Consider the following 18,094-nt stretch of genomic DNA (forward strand, 5'->3'; position numbering starts at 1 on the left):
TCGCAACCCGAGACGACCCTGGTGTTCACCAGATTCCGTATTGACAGTCTGGAGGAGTTACTCTCACCATGCCAGAAGACCCCGAATCCAAAGCCCTAATAATCGGCATTTCCGGCGTATCATCTTCTGGCAAGACGACTCTAGCAAGAATTCTCCGCGACATCTTCCCGAGGTCGTTCATCCTCCATGAAGATGACTTTTACAAGACCGATGCAGAAATCCCGGTAAACGAAGTGAACTCTCCCTTCCTGCCAGACATGGCCTATGTGCGGACGTCGATTGACTTTGGATTCAGAAAGGCATCCAAGATTGGGACTGTCTAGAGTCAATCAACTTGCCAGCTTTTGAAGCTGCATTAAAGTACATTCGACAACACGGCCAGATTCCTCCGGATTTCGTCTCAAAAGAGGACAGGAATTCTGTTGGAGAAGTCAATGTCGACAAGTCCGTTATCAAAGATTTGGAGTGGAATGCTGGGAAATGGTACGTATATCTAGAAAGCTGGTGACAAGACAAGCTCGTGGTCGCCTGCAAGCCTGCTCGTGTGGGAGTCTGTCACCTGAGATGAAAGTAGATGCTGAATTTATTCGTCGACAGGTACTTCGCCGACGCCCCACCCATAGCAATAATCGACGGCTTCCTCCTCTTCTCAGAAGCCATGTCCTCAATCCGCTCCCTTTTCGACGTGAGACTTCTCCTACACACAGATTACTCGACTGCAAAATCTCGAAGAGAAGCTAGGAAAGGTTATGTCACGCTCGAAGGGTTTTGGGAAGATCCACCTGGCTACGTAAGTATGCTCTCCTCACATCATTGGAATTTGTTTCTCGCTGACGCTCGTGAAATCTCGCAAAGATCGATGATGTGGTTTGGCCAAACTATGTCAAAGACCATAAATTTCTTTTCGAGGACGAAGATGTTGAGGCCGGCAAATTGGATCGGGATGTTTTGGAAAGACTAGGAATCAGAGCTATGCCGGAAGAAGCGCAGAACAATATGACGGAATGCGTGAAATGGGCGGATGGAATTGTGATTGAAGCTTTGGAGAAGTTTACTGGGACTTCAGCACACTGAGGTGGCGAGATACATGATAGAAGCATCATATCGAGTAGACTAGACCAGCCGCATCCAAGACCGTAACTCTCGCGATTTTCTTCAATTCGACTTTGTGGTCGACTTCTCTGTATTTCTCCATCTGACTTGCCTGTTCCACACCCTCTCTTGTTTCGATCGAGAGAGTTTCGTAGCCTTCTTTGATGATTTTCTGAACCTCTCGAGGGGTGAGGTGAGTGCTCTTATTCTTGTGGCTTTCGATCAATTCTTGATAATGCTTGCTTACGCCTATAAGGGTATTGATGGGTTTGTCCTCGTCAGGTTCGGCCAGGCGATAGACGTCTCGAAATTTGATCAAAGCTTCGCCAGACTCGACGAGCTTGTAGAATAGGTCATCGTAGGCTGCGGAATCCGGCAAGAATGCTTCGCCGTTTGACATTGCTGTGGTGAGGAGGTCGGTCAGAGACTCGACAAGTTCCATAATGCCGGGCAGGTTGCGAAGATCGTCGGCGTAGGTCGTCAGGAAGCGGACGAAAGAAAGCAGGGAGCGCCAAAGCTCAGACCAGTGGCACGGAAGTTTGGTGTGGCTTTTTGCGAGATGTGAAATGATTCGTGAGAGGACGTAGATGCTTTGCTTGTAGAAATTCGTGTCCAGACGCTTGCGGAGGTTATGATTGATGCCGTCTACGATCAGATCGATGATAGCTGCGATGTACGGTCGGTCTCCTTTGGGCAGTGGCAATTGTGGCGGTCTCTGTCGGCATAGGCGTACAGGTGCTGATGTCTCGCACAGAAGCTTGGCAAGAGCTGGCTCCTCGACTAGGATCAGAAGAATAAGCAAGGTGAGGTAGGCGTATGCTGAAGCTCTCATGCTCCGATATGCATGCTGGTACAAGTAGGATGAGAAGGAAAGAAGGCTGCTGAATGGAGGAGCTTGGCCCTTTTCAGAAGCTGGAATGCTGATGAGGTGATGGCAGAACAGGTTGTTCGCTAAAGCAAAGTCGTAAAGTGTGAGAAGGATGGCTGCCTCGCCACCAGGTCTGCATCGAAATTAGCATCATGAAAATCAGTAGACTGCAAAGTATCATACTGCTCTGAGAAGACTTCTCTCTGCTGCTCTTCTGTAAGCACTGGAGCTGCTGGTTTCTTCACTCCTGCCAAAGCACCAAGGCCAATGTAGGACAGTGGAGTGCCAAGACTCCAGCCTACAGGAGTGTCGTCTACGATAGCGATATAGCGTTCTCGCAGCACACTTGTCGTCCATGCCACGCTTTGCACGACTCTGATCATGGTTTCCTCGTTGACAAAGTCCGCAAAACGTACGCGGTACTGGTTTGGCTGCTCGAATTTGTTGTAGTTTGCGAGAAGGCCCGTCAACAAGAAAGGCTCCGACGCTTGCAATGGATTGTCAAGCTGATGCACCAGCTTCATCAGAGCTGGAAAGAAGTCTCGATGCACGAAGTATGATACTAGAGCTGTATGGTATCCGCCAGCCACAATTGCGATCGCCGTACGAACGGCCTTTTGTCGAACCTCAGCTAGAGTGTGTCAGCGTGAAGCTTTCCTTGGAACATACAGATTAGACTCACTGCTCCTGCCATCTTTGATGGCCAAGTCTAATGTGGCGACGAGATCGAAGAAAACAGTGTCGACATTGTCTAGACCAGCTAGCACTTCGATGACATCTGAGCTTGGATTCATGAACTTCTTAGATAGCACAATGGCGAAGAAGACTGCCAAAGTCTAATATGAGTATAAGTTTGTGGTCCGGCGATCAAGGCGTGGGAAAGCTTACATCAAGTGCATTTTCGTCGGCAGGCCCTTCTGCATCCTTTACTCTGGTGAGAGCATGGAGTAATAATTGTTGTGATTGGTGCTGTTATCGCATGAGATTCGCTCGATGGGACGTACATTTCAACCCATACTTGTGTGTGTATTAGGAACTCTGAATCTGTGTTTTCGAGGATATCTCGCAAGGCTGATGTGTCGGGCTTCAGCAGAAAGAGCGTTGTCCAGAATGCTCCGTCTTTCTCATCATCATCCTCGACATCCTGCTTCTATCGTCAGCTTGATATGGAGAGTCATCTCAAGTAATGATCGGGCATACGCATACTCTGAAGAGGCGCCGATACAGTCCAACCACTTTCGGCTCGAAGACATCTGGCCTCGCCTGCTGGGTCAATGGCGAGTCTACCGAGGAAGCCATTGCGAGCCGGTTGCGGACATCAGACACCTTGACGCCAGCATCGAATCTGTTAGAGCAGAACGGCAGATATCAGGCTTGAGAACTCTGGTGGACGGGTTTCCAACACCAAAGGGAAAGCTTATTGTCGTGAGTTGAGTTGACATTCCCCTTGATGATGAGGCTTGAGCTGTGCTGCGGGAATCGCCTGCGGGAAGCAGCGAGCCGAGCCACAAGCTTCAGCCTCTCAACCTAGATCGTGCATCGTGTCGTGTCGTGAAACTCCCTCACGTCATACTGCTGCGACTCGTCCTTTGAGTCGGCACGGAGAATGTTGCAGTATTTCTCCGCGCACGACGTTTTGTCTTAGCAAAGACAACAGACACCAGGTAGGTCGTCTGCCACTCTCTCTTCTCGACCATCTTGACCAGTGGGCGGGAGCATATTGAGCAATTGCAAAATGCTGTCCAAGGCACGAGCAGCGTTCAACAAGAACATAGGCGGACAGCACCATGAAGGCGACGCAGAGGAGGGCGAGTCCCTCACGACTATCCTGCGCTCGCCGGAGGACCGCATGGCACTTACTATCCTGATCGCGGACTGCACAGAAGCAATGCGAAAGGTCATTGAAGATGCATTCGACGCCAACGAGACCGGCACCAAAACCGATCTGATCATTCCCGACCTGGAAGGCGAGAAACCACAGCAAATGGAAGATGAGGCTGCAGCATCAACGGGCGAGGATGCAGAGGCAAAGCAGAAGGCAAAGGAGAAGCAGCAAAAGAAGCTTGCGCAGCGCGAGAAAGAGCTCGGTCAGGAAAAGATGCAAGAGCTCAAGAAGGCCGCCCTCGATCATTGGGACGAATGGCGCTCCAATGTAATTCAACGAGTGGGTGAAGTTCTGAACTCGAAGCAGGAAGAAGAGCAGCGAGAGCAACATGCGCCCAAGTCGAAAGAAGAAGAGGCAAAGCGATCTGCTTCGCCGCCGATGAAGTTCTCGGACGCACCGAAATACGATGAGAGCATCAATGAAGCGATGCGCGCACATTATCCGCCAATCGACAATCCTTTGAGAAAGCTGCCGCAGGATCAGCGAGCGCTCATCATGCACTCGCTCCTGCTGCTGCTCCTCAGCTTGGAGCACTACCATGCCGAGTCTAGAACCCTACTACTACGCATTTCAACTAGTCTCGATCTCCCTCTCGATATCCTTGGCCAAGATGAGAGCAAGACAGCGCGCGCCTTGTTGGCTGCGGCAGAGAACATGAGTGCGGACGAGGAGACCAGGAAGAAGGCAGAGGAGAACAAATCCAGCCGGAAGTGGAAGGTAGGTCTGGCCACTGTAGGAGGCGCAGTCCTCATCGGCGTGACTGGTGGCCTTGCTGCACCACTTCTCGCTGCTGGGCTAGGTACGGTGATGGGAGGTCTTGGGTTGGCTGGCACGGCCGCGGCAGGCTATCTGGGGGCACTTGCGGGCAGTTCAGTCCTTATTGGGGGCTTGTTCGGCGCGTACGGTGGCCGTATGGCTGGAAAGACCATGGATCAGTATGCACGCGAGGTGGAAGACTTTGGCTTTGAACCGGTGCGCTCTCACCACAAGCCGAGGAAAATCGAGAAGGAATTCCGCCGCCTCCGTGTCGGCATTGGTATCAGTGGCTGGCTCACGAATCAAGAAGAAGTGGTTCAGCCTTGGAAAGTCATTAATGCTTCGCTCGAAACATTTGCCTTGCGCTGGGAGCTAGAGGCATTGATGAATCTTGGCAACTCTATCACTACTCTTGTCACCTCTGCTGCTTGGACGATTGCAAAGAAGGAGATCATCAAACGCACAATCTTCGGTGCCCTCGCTGCTGGTCTGTGGCCACTTGCTCTGGCGAAGGTGTCGAAAGTTATCGACAACCCGTTCTCCGTTGCAAACTATCGCGCTCAGAAGGCTGGGGAGGTTCTAGCAGATGCACTGATCAACAAAGTCCAAGGTGAACGGCCTGTCACACTCGTAGGCTATAGTCTTGGTGGGAAGGTCATCTTTGCTTGCCTGAAGAAGCTTGCTGAGCGGAAGGCATTTGGTCTGATCGAAAATGCTGTGATGATAGGAACACCAGCACCCTCGACAGCGGCTGATTGGCGCATGCTTCGAAGCGTTGTGACCGGTCGACTTGTGAATGTCTACAGCAAGAACGACTACATCCTCGGCTACCTATACCGCAGCCACAGCATTGCGCTCGGCATTGCAGGTCTTCAAGCTGTCGAAAACGTCAAAGGCGTTGAGAACGTGGATGTCAGTAGTCTTGTGGAAGGACATACCAAATACAGATTCCTCACAGGTCCAATATTCAAGCAGATCGGCTTCGAAGACCTCGACCTAGAGGGCATTGCAGAAGAGGAGAAGGCTCTCAAGGAGCAAGAAGAGAAAGAGGAGAAAGAGCGCGCTGAACATGAGCGTGAGCAGAAGGGTACAGATAGTGTCTCGGATGAGGATGTGCACAAAATGGAACAAGAGGTCTCGAAGAAGAATGAACAGAGCTATATCGGATGGGCGCAGTCAAAGATGGTCAGCGCTGGCAGTAGTGTCTCAGCAGCGTATGAGAAAGCTACAGCTCAATGGCGATCAAAGGGCAAAGATATCGAAGGCAAGCCTGGCGCTGGCTCTGTGGACCAAAACGTGCAGAAGACGACACTGCCAGAACGGCCTGCATCAATCTCGAGAAAGCCGGTCCCTCAAGCAGGTAGCAGCACCACGACCACAAATTCTGAAACAAAAGCTCCGATCGGATGGGACGAACCTCCACCGTTACCGAGAAGACCTTCATGAACATGACATGCTCCTTTCCGCTCCTTGACAGATGACACCGGTTAGCGGCCGACTCCGGTGACACAATTTTGCTCATGCGGTACACGATATTCATCGAGCAACAAAGAGCATTCCCAGTACGACCACGTACGACATGTGATGCACAATCTCCGCTGTAAAAATTCGCATCTCACTTCGCGCACGATGTATGCGCTCAGACAACAAGAACAACATGCAAGTCACAGACCCAAACGACTCCTTCCCGCGAAGACCAGCCGCAGCAGCATATCTTCATCTCTGGATGCCTCCTCCACCAAGTTACTATCAAGAATCTGCACCTCCTGCGTATCAATGTCGTCAATATGGCAGTGTTGACGCCGCCGCCACCACCTCCAATAATCGATCACATCTGCCCACGACCGTGTACGAAGGATCATGTCATCATTATCCAAGACAAATCCCAGCCTGGCTGTATGGGTTCCCGCGTCTCACGCCCACATCCTCGAGTTCGACGACGACGGAAAGAGAGCAACGTGGATGCACGAGGTGTGAAGTGATTGTGCTGGTGACGGTATTTGTGGCTGTTGCAGTGTTTGGGATTGTCAGTGGGGTTTTGAGAGGGATGGATTGAAGGGAAGCGCAGCAGTCGGATTACTTCGTCCGCAATAGCCGTATGCAAAAGCAGTCTTTCCTTCCCATCAGCCAAAGAGTGAGTGTTGAAATGCCGATCATCAGTAGTTAGTTTAGTCTCCTTTCTCTGTCTTGCGGGTGGTCACTTTGGTGTACCGTGTGTGATGGAACGGACGACGTTATGGAAGCCAACAATGAGCCGGCTCGGGAGATGTGGAATCCCGGTATTCTACGGCAGGAAAGTGAAGCGCCAAGCCTTGCCTTGCCCGCGTCGCGTCACTTCTCGAGGTCAAAGTCATGGAGTTTCAGAATGCTGATAGCAAGCCTCTGGAGCATCACTGCACACAAACAACCTGCGTACGACTGTGCACACACACACACCGAGTACCCCCAACACTGGACGTCCCAACCGCAAATTATGAATAGCGCAAGGACTCGTCCTCAAAGTGCGCGCGGAATACGAGCAGCATCTCCACCGCCGCCTCCGCCATCATGAGCAACATCAGCTTGGCCGTTGGGCAGACAGTCGAGCTGAACGACAGCCGAAGTGGGATTGTTCGCTTCGTCGGCCCTACACAGTTTCAGACTGGCGAATGGGTGGGAGTAGAGCTGGGAGATGCATCGGGCAAGAATGATGGATCGGTCCAGGGGCAGAGGTACTTCGACTGCCCTCCGAGGCATGGCATCTTCTGTCGTCCGTCTGGTATAAGTCGCGTGGTGGAAGAGGCAAAGCTCAAAGCGAAGCCGGCAGGGAATGGGGCTCCAGTGAAGGCACGGCCAAGCAGTGTGCATACGGCGCTGAACGGAACCAGAAGGCAGACTCTCACACAAGCCGGCGCCGGTCCAGGCAAACGGGCTAGCACCACATCAGACAGTCCAACTCCCGCACCTCGCGTCGCAACCGGCATTCGATCGCCCGCCAAATCGCCTACGAAACAGCTGGGCACCAATGGCACATCAAGCGCATCAACTTCGAGGACGAGCACTCCCCCCGTTGCAGGAAGGAAGGCCACAGCAACAGCAGCCGCGAAACCAAGATCGAGTCTCGCACCGGCCACATCGACTGCAGCACGCAGGACATCAACACTCCCTTCTGCGCCAGCGTCTCGTACGACAGCATCCACTACGTCAACCACCTCCACCAGGTCTGGCCTCTCACGACCAGCTATCGGTACTGCTGCGGCTTCACGACTCGCTCCAGCTGCGAGAGCGAGGGCAACTACCAAAGATCGGCTGAGCTCGACCACCGAAGAGTCCACTAATGACTCCGCAAGCGAAGCAGCGTCGACCAGAGAAAGTATTACTTCATCTCGACCAGGCACCGAAGCAGGTGAGGAGGATATAGACGACACCATCACAAACTTTGCCCCTCCAGCACCACCTCCCATCCCACCTGAGCCTGCAGAGCGCATCGCTCGCGCAAGAAGGCCGTCCTCGCCTGGCGCGGCTTCGATCCATTCGCAGCGCACCATACGCAGCACCGCTCAAACTAACCGCCAAATCGAAGAGCTCGAGGCCAAGCTTCGACAGCTGGAGCGTAAAGGCGCAGAGAATCGTGAATTGAAGCTGGAGCTGGAGAAAGCTCAACAAGAGCGAGACAGTGCTCGCTCCATCATTGAGAAGCTTCAGAACAAATACCGACCTGTACAAGAGGAGAACCAGAAGATGAAGAAGGAGATCGCTGAATATGAGACCCGAATTTCAAGCGTTGAGCAGATGCAGGCCGAACATGAAGCAGAATTGGAAAGCATGCTGCTAGATCGCGAGCTTGCTGAGGAGACCGCTGAAGGGTACAAAGCCGATCTTGATGCTGTTCGAGCTAGAAATGAGGAGCTGTCTCTCGAACTCGAAGTATTGAAGGACGAGAACAGTGAATTAGGCCGTGAGATGAGCCCCGAAGAGAAAAACAGCGCTGGCTGGCTTCAATTGGAAAGGACGAATGAGCGCCTGAAAGAAGCTCTCCTGCAACTGCGAGACTTGGCAAGCGACCGGGAGGCCGAGTTGAAGGAGGAAATTAAAGCACTGGAAGCGCAGTCGAAAGAACTTGACAGCATCAAGAGTCAATACGAGGAGACTAGAGAGAAGCTGTTACACGCCGAAGCCAACGAGTCGGACCTCAAACAGCAGCTCGAAGTTGCTCTGGGTGCTGAAGACATGATCGAAGAGCTCACTGAGCAGAATCACAACCTCAAGGATAAGATTGCCGATCTTCATGGCGTTATCGAAGACCTTGAAAACTTGCGAGAGATTAATGACGAGCTTGAGATCAATCACATCGAAACAGAGAAGCAGCTGCAGGAAGAGATTGACTTCAAAGACACTTTACTGCTTGATCGCGAGCGCACGGCCAAAGCGCAGCAGGCGCAATTGGATCAGGCTGATTACAACATCAGTCGCTTCAGAGCTCTGGTCCAAGAAATGAAGGACCATCTGCAAGATCTGCAGGCCAGCAAGCAGATTTCGGAAAGTGAGGCTGCGGAACTCTCGAGCAGATCCCGTGCCATGCAGGAACTCAACGTCAAGCTGCAAGACAGCGCTGCAAAGACACAAGTCAAGACTATCGACCTCGAGCTGCGCCGGCTTGATGCTGAACAGGCGTCGGAACATCTGGCGATCGTGCAATTATTCTTGCCGGAAGCCTTCCAGGCCGAGCGCGACAGTGTCTTAGCGTTACTGCGATTCAAACGAATTGCGTTCAAGGCCAACCTCGTGCAGAGCTTCGTCAAGGAGCGCATTGCGTCGTACGGCACACGTGGAGAGGAGGAGGAAGTCTTTGCGGCTTGCGACGCTCTTGATAAGCTGACGTGGATTGCGGGCATGGCCGATCGATTGGTCAAGTCTGTCAGCAGCTCTACTGTTGATGCTTTTACTCAGTATGGAAGTGCGCTATACGAGCTAGAAGTCGTGGAGCGCGCACTGAATGACTTCGTTGACGCACTCCGCCGAGATGATCTCAAAGAAAGCGAGATGGCCACTCGCCTTGGCCGGTCGATCGAGGTCATGACGCACCTATCCAGCCTGCACCTAAACGACAGCTTGGCGGACCACTCCGATAGTCTCACCATGAAGACTGCACTCTTGCAGAGCCGCCTAGACAGCGCCACCTCAGCATTGACAGTCGTCAAAGGCATGTATGAGGCGAAATTGCCAAGCTCGTCTGAAGATGATGAGTATGACGACGAGAATGTGTCCGACTCGGCCCTGATTCTCAACAGAACTAAGTCGATAATAGAGCAGGCTCGCAACGCCAAGGTGATCTCCGGGAAGACTCACCGAGCACTGGTCGAGCTGCAAGCGCGTCACTTAACTTTAGAGCCGTCCATGACGGACAGCTTTGATGATGCAGAATCAGTGACTGCATCTATAGCGGCTTATGCTTGCAAGAGTGGCACAGAGCTGCAGATTCTGTTTGGGGAAGAGGGACGAGTTGAGCCTTTCTCGGCCTCTGAGGTCTCGGCAGTTCTCGCTCGTTGCGCGACAAACATATTCTCTGTTGGTGGGTCCGAAGCTGGGCCATATGCGACTCTCAACAGCCGTCTGCGTGACTTGACGATGCTGCTCGGCGATTTGTCAACACTGCCGACCGACCTGGATAACACGGTAGAGTTTGAGCGAGCGCCCGCGCCCTGGATCGCCCGTGCAGATGAGATCAGGCGGCATAAAGAGTCCAACATGGATATGGAAGCCGAGCTGGCCCGCGCCCAGGAAGCCATCCGCGATCGGGACAACATCATCAAGCAAAAGGAGACAGAATTGAATGTTGAGGCCATCAAGACTGAAACGTTCGAAGCTCGATTGAAAGAGGCAAGCAAACGTTCGGCCAAGATTGCTGAACTTGAACGTGATGTTCGTGATGCTAAGACTGCCGAAAGCAAGGCCAAAGCAGACCTCATACGCGCCCAACAAGATGCACAGTCTGAGATTGAGCGCGTGCGTGATGAGATGTCTCGAATGTCTGAAGAGCGCAGGAAAGGCGGTGCTTTGAAGGACGTCGACGGCAATGCTATGGGCGACAACACAAGACTTACGATGAAACGGCAAGAATACAAGATCGCTGGTCTGGAAGGTGCAGTCCGCCATCTCAAGAGCGAAAACATTCGCCTCCGCCTTCCCGCCCCAGATTCTCCGCAAGCCATCAAATCATCTTTGGATTGGCTCCACGAGCCCATGACCAACAAATCTCAGCCCAAATCTCGATGTCGACTTTCACATAGGGAAGGCGAGAAGGTTTTTGAAGATATGCTCACGCTCGCCACCAAGCCGCCCAGCATTGATCTTTCGAAATTGCCGCAGAATAAGCTTGCGTGGAGACCTGCTAAGGAGACTAGTCGATGGAAAATCGAGAGTAGGCATGAGGAATGGGCGGATTGGAAGCATCGGCGTGAGGAGATTCTTAACAAGGCTTTCAATACGCCTCGTATCGTTGCAGGGTAAGACAAGACGAGGCGAGGGGAGTCTTTTTTGTATAAAGTAGTGAGACTGGGCTTTGAGTTTGGTTTTCGTAAGATACCCACAGGAGCGATGCCATTATCGCATATCATGCATGAATTTTGAATCTCACTTGGTCTATCTTTCCATTCGCAGGGATAATTACATGCTGCTTGCTTACTGAATACATGTACATTCCAAATCATCAATCATCTCACACATTACAGCAAATCCCTTCCCATCCTCTTCACCCTCTCCCTAACCTCCTCCCTCGAATCATACAAAGCTTTATGCAACTGCCCCTCATCATCCACCCACCTCGCAACCTCCAACGCAGCACCCATCCATTTCTCCGCCTCTTCTCCTCCTCCTCCTCCTCCTCCTCCTCCTGGGTTCCCACTAATCAAATCAATCCCATGATTAAACCCCCGACTCGCCAACCACCTCAACTCGGCATCCGGATAAACCTCTTGTTTCCCCCTCGCCCCCTTTTCGGCCATGATAGCCGCCTGTCCCAGTAATTTCAACGCGAAGTCGTCGTTGTTGTTTTTTTCCTCGAGGGAAAACGTCAAGGTGAATCTCAACCATCTTGCGACTTTGGACATGGATTTTCTTTCGTCGGATTTCCAGGTTTCGTTTATGATTTTTTGGAGGAGGGTGAGGAGTAATTCTGAGGAGGAGGAGGAGGAAGTGAGTTGGGGGTGTAGAATTATGATTATATCGGCGAGGGTGTCCCAACGTGTTGTTACAGGGGTGAAGTCGATGCAGGATTGGAGGGAGGAGGGGAGGTCGTGCCAGCGGTGGAGGTGGAGGATGCTTTCGAGTTCGTATTTTAGGATTGAGAAGGTGTGGGCGTTGGTGGTGGGGTCTTGGTCTTCGGGGGAGAGGGTGGTGGCGCAGGATTTGAAGGTTTGGATGTTGGTGAGGGCTTGGAGGTAGTATTGGAGAGATTCTTCGTTGTTGTTGTTGTTCTCGGAGTTGGAGCGGGCGAGGATTATCTTGGCGGTTGTTGAGAGGAAGAGGCAGAGGAGTTTGCGTTTTGTGAGTTCGATTTCGTGCATGAGGCCAGCGTGTTTGGGGATGTGGTCGAGAAATGTCAAGCAGACGGACATCATGCGAGAGGTGAAATCTGGATGAACTGAGGGACAGAAGCGGAGGGTGAGGTTGTAGGCGTTTTTTGACCACCATAGCATTTCCGATCGGAGCTGATCTTCTGGTAGCTTGCGGATTTCGTTGATGCTTTTTGCAGCCATTTCGAAAATGGCTACGACTTCTTCAGCAATTGCGTTGATGTCTTGGTTTGGCAAGTCTGCCTCAGCCATGAGCAGTCTTGCAGTGCATCGTAGTAACGTAGCCATCTGAATCCCCGGAGGTTTCTGATCAATGAGAGCTTTGAGTGATGCCAGTGCCATGAGTTTCATCTTGGACTGCTGCGCATCGAGAACGGCCGCATAGAGGTAAGCAGGATCTTCGGTCGTATTCTTCACTATCGTCTTCAGACTGTTGGTCGCCAGCTCTTGGTCATCCGATTGCAATGCTGTTTTGAATGCAAGATATGCCGTAGCAGGGTCGGCCTGAGATGTGCTTGGCATGTTGTATAGTGCCTCGCGAACCGCCGGGAGATCGTTTTGCTTCAGCGAGATGCGCATGAGCCGGCTGTGCTTGTCAGTATAGGTGCTCATGGGAACGGATGATGATTTGTTTCTTACCGTCCGATGCGAGCTTTGTTAATATGACCGGCGCGCTCGAAAATTGGATGCTGTAGAAGTCTGCAACATGCAATCGGTGTGTCTTCGTCTGAGCCACCTGTAGCTTTCCAGATGAGTGTCTGCGCTGCATGAGTGGCTTTCGTCGATAGACTAGCACCACTCGCTTGCTCGACTTTGTCGAGGAGGTCTTTGACATCAGATGCTTGCTTGCCAGACGCAAAGTCGTTTCCGCCTGTGACGAAAAGGATGTAGGTGATGATCGTTTTCTCGAGCCACTCCATGACCTGCGGATCTCTCGCTTGTGCTGACTTGACTTCTGGTAATAGCCTGTCGCATATGAACAATCGTAAAGCATGCAAAGCCGGCTCGGTCGAGATTTGCTCGGCTTTTCGCAAGGTCTGCATGACGCTGCAAACATAAATTAGATTTTTCGATGTGGCAATGGTTGCCGAACCTCTTACATGGTGAAATTATCCTCCGTGAGCATTGCCAGTCGCACCAAGCGTTGCAAGACTTCAGAGACCTCACCCGCGTCGACATGATTTTGTTTTGTCAGCACACGGAGTCTGAGGATAGGCAAGACTATGCGATTGCCAAGGCCATGACTAGCTTCGAGTTGATCAACAATATCGCGAGCTCGGTGGCAATGAGACTCCTGATCGGATGCTAGAAGTTGCTCGACTTCAGAAATACGTCAGCGAGAGGCGAGGACTCGATGTCCAGAATACACACCCAAAGCTACAGCGATGCTGAGTCGAAGCTCGACTGCCTCTTGACCAAAGTCTTCGTCTTCGCACCTCTCCAAGACTGCAAAGCCGCGTTCCGACCATTTTAATGCGGTAGATATATCTTTGGCCCGGCATTGAGCCTTTGCCATTTCGTAGCATAAATCTGCGACCTTGATGCAGAGGAGTCGACTTTCGGGACAGTCAGGTATCTTGACTTTCGACATGCATTGAAAGAAGTGGTCTGCGAGATCGAGCCTTTGAGACTTCCAAGCATGCAGAACTCTGAGTAAGAAGTACTCCCGCTCAAGCACCTTTTGCCCAGGCTCGTGCTGGCTTACATCGTTGTTCTCTACGTTCGAGATCTCTAGAAGATCTGGAGTTTCAGGCGCTGTTGGCAAGTAGTAAGAACAGCATTCAAGCGCGGTCACTGCTAGTTCGAGCTGATCGTGATCAAGACACAGGCGAGCTGTCCGAAGGGTTACTTTGAAGAGTCGCATTTGCTGACCTCGATCTCGCGAGCGACGTTTTGAAGCATGATGTGACGCGTCCAGGAGTAGCATGGAGAACACTCGCACAGTAACATTGACCTGCGCGGCGTGTGCATGCTGCACTCTTGGATCTGTAGGCGCGTCATCGTCGTTGATACTGTAGCTCGACGCGTTCCACAATGCGGTGCCCAGTGTATCGAGAGCCTGCGATTTGAGGGCGATTGTGGTGGCCGGCAGTGATGGAAGCGTGTGCGTAGTATGGCTTTCGATTTCTTGCAGGAGACTTGGAGGGATTGCAGATCGTCCTTTGAGTAGTCGAAGTGCCTTGTTACCGCTTTCTGGCTTTTGTTAGCCTGTGCAACTGGTCGCCATCAGCGGCTGCTCATACCAATCGCAGCTTGCAAGCGTTGCTCGTTCTTGGTCGACTTCAGGGGCGCCATTGGTGAATTGTCAAGGAACGATGGTGGAATACGGAGTTTTAATGCTTACACAAGGCGGTGGTGCGCAGCCTGGCCCCCATGCTCTCTTGTCCATGGCTGCTCCCGAAGGAAGGCACGCGTGGCCGATGTCCTTCAACGGCAGGAGCGAGTTCTACAACTTCTACATGACTTGACTTCCTAAATCGCCAACACCGGCCTCGCCTCGCCTCGCTGCTTTTGCATCTTTCTCGCCTCGCTTCTACTCTGTACCAGTACCAGTGGTCTTCTGCCACGCGTAGGACCCGATGATGCGCTTCCGCTGCGCGCTGCATGCCGACATGATCGATAACTCCGCTGCAGCGTCACTCATGCTATGCTGCATCTCCTGGGATATATTGTACTTTTGGAGCCGCTCGAACTTCACCAACGATCCACGCCGCCTTGCCGATGCCAAGAAGCGACTCATGTAGGATATCGTGGCGGTCGATAGCGGAGTCAGTGACAAGAGCAGATTGTCACATGTTCGGGAATGCATATTAAGTCGCCTCCGTGTTTGAGAGCAACTCGCTGTCTTGACGCTGCGTTGAGCAGGGGTAGAACTAAGACTTGGTCGTGAATGTTTTCTTTGGCAGCTGGCATGTGCTGCGCTTGCCAAGGGCCAAGAGCCGCCCTTCTCTTCTGCCGTCTTTTCTTGTGAACTTGGCCGAGCTCCATTAGTCTACTGCACTTGCTGTTATACTGTTTCAGGCCTGCGCCCGACATGTACGCGAGATGAGGTCTGGTCGGCCTCTCGGCGAGAATGCACTCGTATTTTCATGGCTTGACATATTCTCGGCTGGCGAATTCTGTGCACGACAAATCGTCCGAGCTCCTTTCCGACTTGTGTGACTGCATCATCCGGTAGTAGTTCCCAAGGAGTCAAGGGAAAAGCTCGTGTCATGAAATCGGAAACGACGACATGAACATAGCCTTGGCTAAACAATACCTTGGCAGCCGAGGCTGAGTGCCACAATTGATGACACTGCGGAACAGTGAGCCTCTGCAATAGAGGTCCATCGCGATCCGACTGCTTCTGTGTTTGAGGTGGACCAGTACGAAGTGTGAAGATTGAGTGCTGAATGGCGCCAATGACGACTTCTGATACCAAGTCTTGGCCGTCCTCCGCCCTCGCGCCCAGTCCGGAGTGCACCGTGCCCTCCTCTCCTGATGAGGAACCAAGAGCTCAAGGCCGCCAACCCAACACCGCCCTGCCGGCAGCATTTGTTGCGGCGCGGCGCGGCGGTGGAGGCGTGTCACAGATATCTGGCCAAGACCAATGAGACATGCAACGACGATCCTTGGACGTGCAAATATGCACGCCGTCTTGGGACTGCCGATGAGAGGACGCCAAAATCGGCACTGCCAAGTCACTTGGCGCATGCGCCGACTTGGCATATTCTTGGAGGACGAGGCCTGCCATGGCGCCGCGATGCTGTGAGAGCAGCGATGTCTTACTTAACAAGTGCTCACCACCCCGTGCGCCCTCGTGCAGATACCCGGAACGAACTCTTGTTGATGTCGCTTCTACTGTCGCCAGTGGGAAGACGTCTTCGACTACATCCAGCATACCGGCATCATGTCCATCGTACCCTTGGCACCAAGAAACAATAACCCAGCCTTGAACGATTTGGATTTGGCGGCCACTGATCCATTTGCAACGCCGACTGTCAGTCCACCTGAGTTACCAGCAGTACCAGAGCCAACAGCCCAGAGAACATCACATCCACGAATACGGCAGTTGAACGAGCATACTCGACTAGCCTATGGACGGCTGAGCCATGAGCAGGCGACATACCCGTACAAGTCCGCGTCCGTGTCTTCAACAGGCGCCAGCTCAAACATGACTCCAATCTCATCCATTGATCTTGAAAAGAGCGCGGCACGCGAAAGAGACGCAGAATCGCCCAAGAGGCATTCTCGAACGAGCAGGGACCCAGAGAAGGCCACGCAAAGCCCAGCTCGTGGGTCTCGAGACCAATATCAACGACCACATGCCTCCAGACTCGCATATCTCGAAGACGACGACCTGGACAGAGAATTGCAAGAGCAAAACGCAGTCAAAATCCTGCTGTTCTTGTCAGGGCCATGCATTGGGCTCTCATTCTTGAACGCAATATGGACAATCATATCATTACTCCTCACGACCATGACCCAACCCGTGCGCCTCTGCGCCCGAAGACCGACGTTTGGCCAGCAATTAGGCGGATTGGTCGGGCCGGCATTGAACCTGCAGCTGAAGAGCATATACACACCATTACCACCACACGCGGACGAAGACACGACATATCGATCCGGCATGCTCGTTGCAGTAATGCTTCTCTCACCATTTCTGAGCATGGGAATCATGCTTGCTGCGTGGGTTACGGCAGTCTATTGGATATCTTCAGCCATGGTCGGCGATCCAGCTGGTCAGGACAAGCGAGATGACGGGAGAGAGACGGTTATGGCGTTACGGAAGTGGTGGGAACGTTGGCTTGTGCGGAGTATGCGAGAAGAGCAAACATAATACCACCAGGAAAACAAGTGCAAAGCTGCACGCACGCTGATGTCTGATGATTTGGTTAGCGAGGTGTTGGAGGCGTTTTCTGTGGAAAGCATTATTGATACCATATCTGCTTTTTTGGGGGGTAACAAACAGTGTTGAATATCGCTGCGAAGAAAGCAGTTGTGCTACTCCTCTCAAACTCGTCCCTCATATGGGAACACACTGTTGCTGACTGCCACGCATCGAAAATCCTTGGCACTCCGCATTTCCATGTTCTACTGCCCAGGCTGTAAAGAAGAAAACTGAAATCCCGATAGCACACAAGTTGCCCGGTACAAGATTTTTTTTTTCTTCGTTCTCAAAACTCTTTGTCCTACACCTGTGACGACCTCAGGTCGAGGTTGTGAACTTCTGGCGAGTCTTTGCCTTGTGCGTTCTTGTGTCAAAAATACATGTGTGTGCTTGGTCACACTCACATTGCAGTCTGCTCTGCGTACAGCAAGAAGGTACTGATAACTGAAAGTCGTGGGCTGGGTCCCGTATTGTCACTCTTCTCAATCCCGTCGCCATCTTCCCACTGTTCAAGTTCCCCCTCTCATCTTTGAACCTACTAGTACATCTCTTCCCTTACGCTTTCCATCCAATCAGCTCGCAAAACCCGCTAGCACAACCTTCCTCATTGGTCTAGTGGCTATGATTTCCGCTTGTCAGTCCAACCTAACAAGCCGCGGGAGACCGTACGTACCACTGCTATCAGGTACATCCCACTATCGCCCACAATGACTAACCAACTATTGCAGAGGGTTCGATTCCCTGATGGGGAGCTTAGTAGAGTGCTATTCTTTTTGCATTTTGCGTCCTAGATATTGTCTTTGCGTTGATAGGGCGTGTAGACATGCGTGGTCGAGTTTTGGAAGGTAGGAGGCGTACGGAGGAGGAAAATCTTTTGGATTTTGTCTATATTACATATACTCAAGAAGCAGACAGAAGTCACCGTAGATCTAAGAGACGCTAACGCTGTTTACATCATGCAATCCTTATACAAGTAATTATATTATACTCCACGAGTATCAGATCCATCTCTCTAGCCCATAGACTATAGATCTGTTTCTATCCTAAATCTTATACCTGACCGAAATGCT

At 52.0% G+C, this 18,094-nt stretch overlaps 6 protein-coding genes across 6 annotated transcripts; 4 read left to right on the forward strand and 2 right to left on the reverse strand.

Moving 5' to 3' along the window:
* Positions 1-68: 68 nt before the first annotated feature.
* Positions 69-1,074, forward strand: MYCFIDRAFT_128992 (uncharacterized protein; the record flags this gene model as incomplete). Its single annotated transcript, XM_007924067.1, has 5 exons — positions 69-233; positions 296-465; positions 513-520; positions 657-790; positions 856-1,074. The coding sequence occupies 5 exons, from the start codon at positions 69-71 to the stop codon at positions 1,072-1,074; spliced, it is 696 nt and encodes a 231-aa protein (XP_007922258.1).
* Positions 1,075-1,099: 25 nt separating this feature from the next.
* On the reverse strand, positions 1,100-3,259 carry MYCFIDRAFT_129541 (uncharacterized protein; the record flags this gene model as incomplete). The annotated part of the gene is made up of 6 exons (XM_007924068.1): positions 1,100-2,093; positions 2,144-2,591; positions 2,643-2,796; positions 2,849-2,929; positions 2,973-3,104; positions 3,167-3,259. 6 exons carry the CDS (start codon positions 3,257-3,259, stop codon positions 1,100-1,102), a joined length of 1,902 nt encoding a protein of 633 aa, XP_007922259.1.
* Positions 3,260-3,695: 436 nt separating this feature from the next.
* Positions 3,696-6,047, forward strand: MYCFIDRAFT_78465 (uncharacterized protein; the record flags this gene model as incomplete). Its single annotated transcript, XM_007922317.1, has 1 exon — positions 3,696-6,047. One exon carries the CDS (start codon positions 3,696-3,698, stop codon positions 6,045-6,047), a length of 2,352 nt encoding a protein of 783 aa, XP_007920508.1.
* Positions 6,048-6,994: 947 nt separating this feature from the next.
* On the forward strand, positions 6,995-11,198 carry MYCFIDRAFT_213783 (uncharacterized protein). Its single transcript, XM_007924069.1, has one exon. The coding sequence runs from the start codon at positions 7,149-7,151 to the stop codon at positions 11,088-11,090; it is 3,942 nt and encodes a 1,313-aa protein (XP_007922260.1). The 5' UTR covers positions 6,995-7,148; the 3' UTR covers positions 11,091-11,198.
* A 107-nt stretch (positions 11,199-11,305) lies between these two features.
* On the reverse strand, positions 11,306-14,449 carry MYCFIDRAFT_193597 (uncharacterized protein; the record flags this gene model as incomplete). Its single annotated transcript, XM_007924070.1, has 6 exons — positions 11,306-12,740; positions 12,794-13,201; positions 13,255-13,375; positions 13,526-13,909; positions 14,027-14,140; positions 14,398-14,449. 6 exons carry the CDS (start codon positions 14,447-14,449, stop codon positions 11,306-11,308), a joined length of 2,514 nt encoding a protein of 837 aa, XP_007922261.1.
* A 1,514-nt stretch (positions 14,450-15,963) lies between these two features.
* MYCFIDRAFT_210176 (uncharacterized protein) lies at positions 15,964-17,148 on the forward strand. Its single transcript, XM_007924071.1, has one exon. The coding sequence runs from the start codon at positions 16,044-16,046 to the stop codon at positions 16,971-16,973; it is 930 nt and encodes a 309-aa protein (XP_007922262.1). The 5' UTR covers positions 15,964-16,043; the 3' UTR covers positions 16,974-17,148.
* The last annotated feature ends 946 nt before the right edge of the window (positions 17,149-18,094 follow it).

Source organism: Pseudocercospora fijiensis (genome assembly GCF_000340215.1).
Source record: "Pseudocercospora fijiensis CIRAD86 unplaced genomic scaffold MYCFIscaffold_1, whole genome shotgun sequence".
Taxonomy (NCBI): domain Eukaryota; kingdom Fungi; phylum Ascomycota; class Dothideomycetes; order Mycosphaerellales; family Mycosphaerellaceae; genus Pseudocercospora; species Pseudocercospora fijiensis.

Bases quoted from the DNA above. Each gene is read 5' to 3' on its own strand.
- MYCFIDRAFT_213783 (XM_007924069.1), top strand. From the start codon at position 7,149: ATGAGCAACATCAGCTTGGCCGTTGGGCAGACAGTCGAGCTGAACGAC.
- MYCFIDRAFT_210176 (XM_007924071.1), top strand. From the start codon at position 16,044: ATGTCCATCGTACCCTTGGCACCAAGAAACAATAACCCAGCCTTGAAC.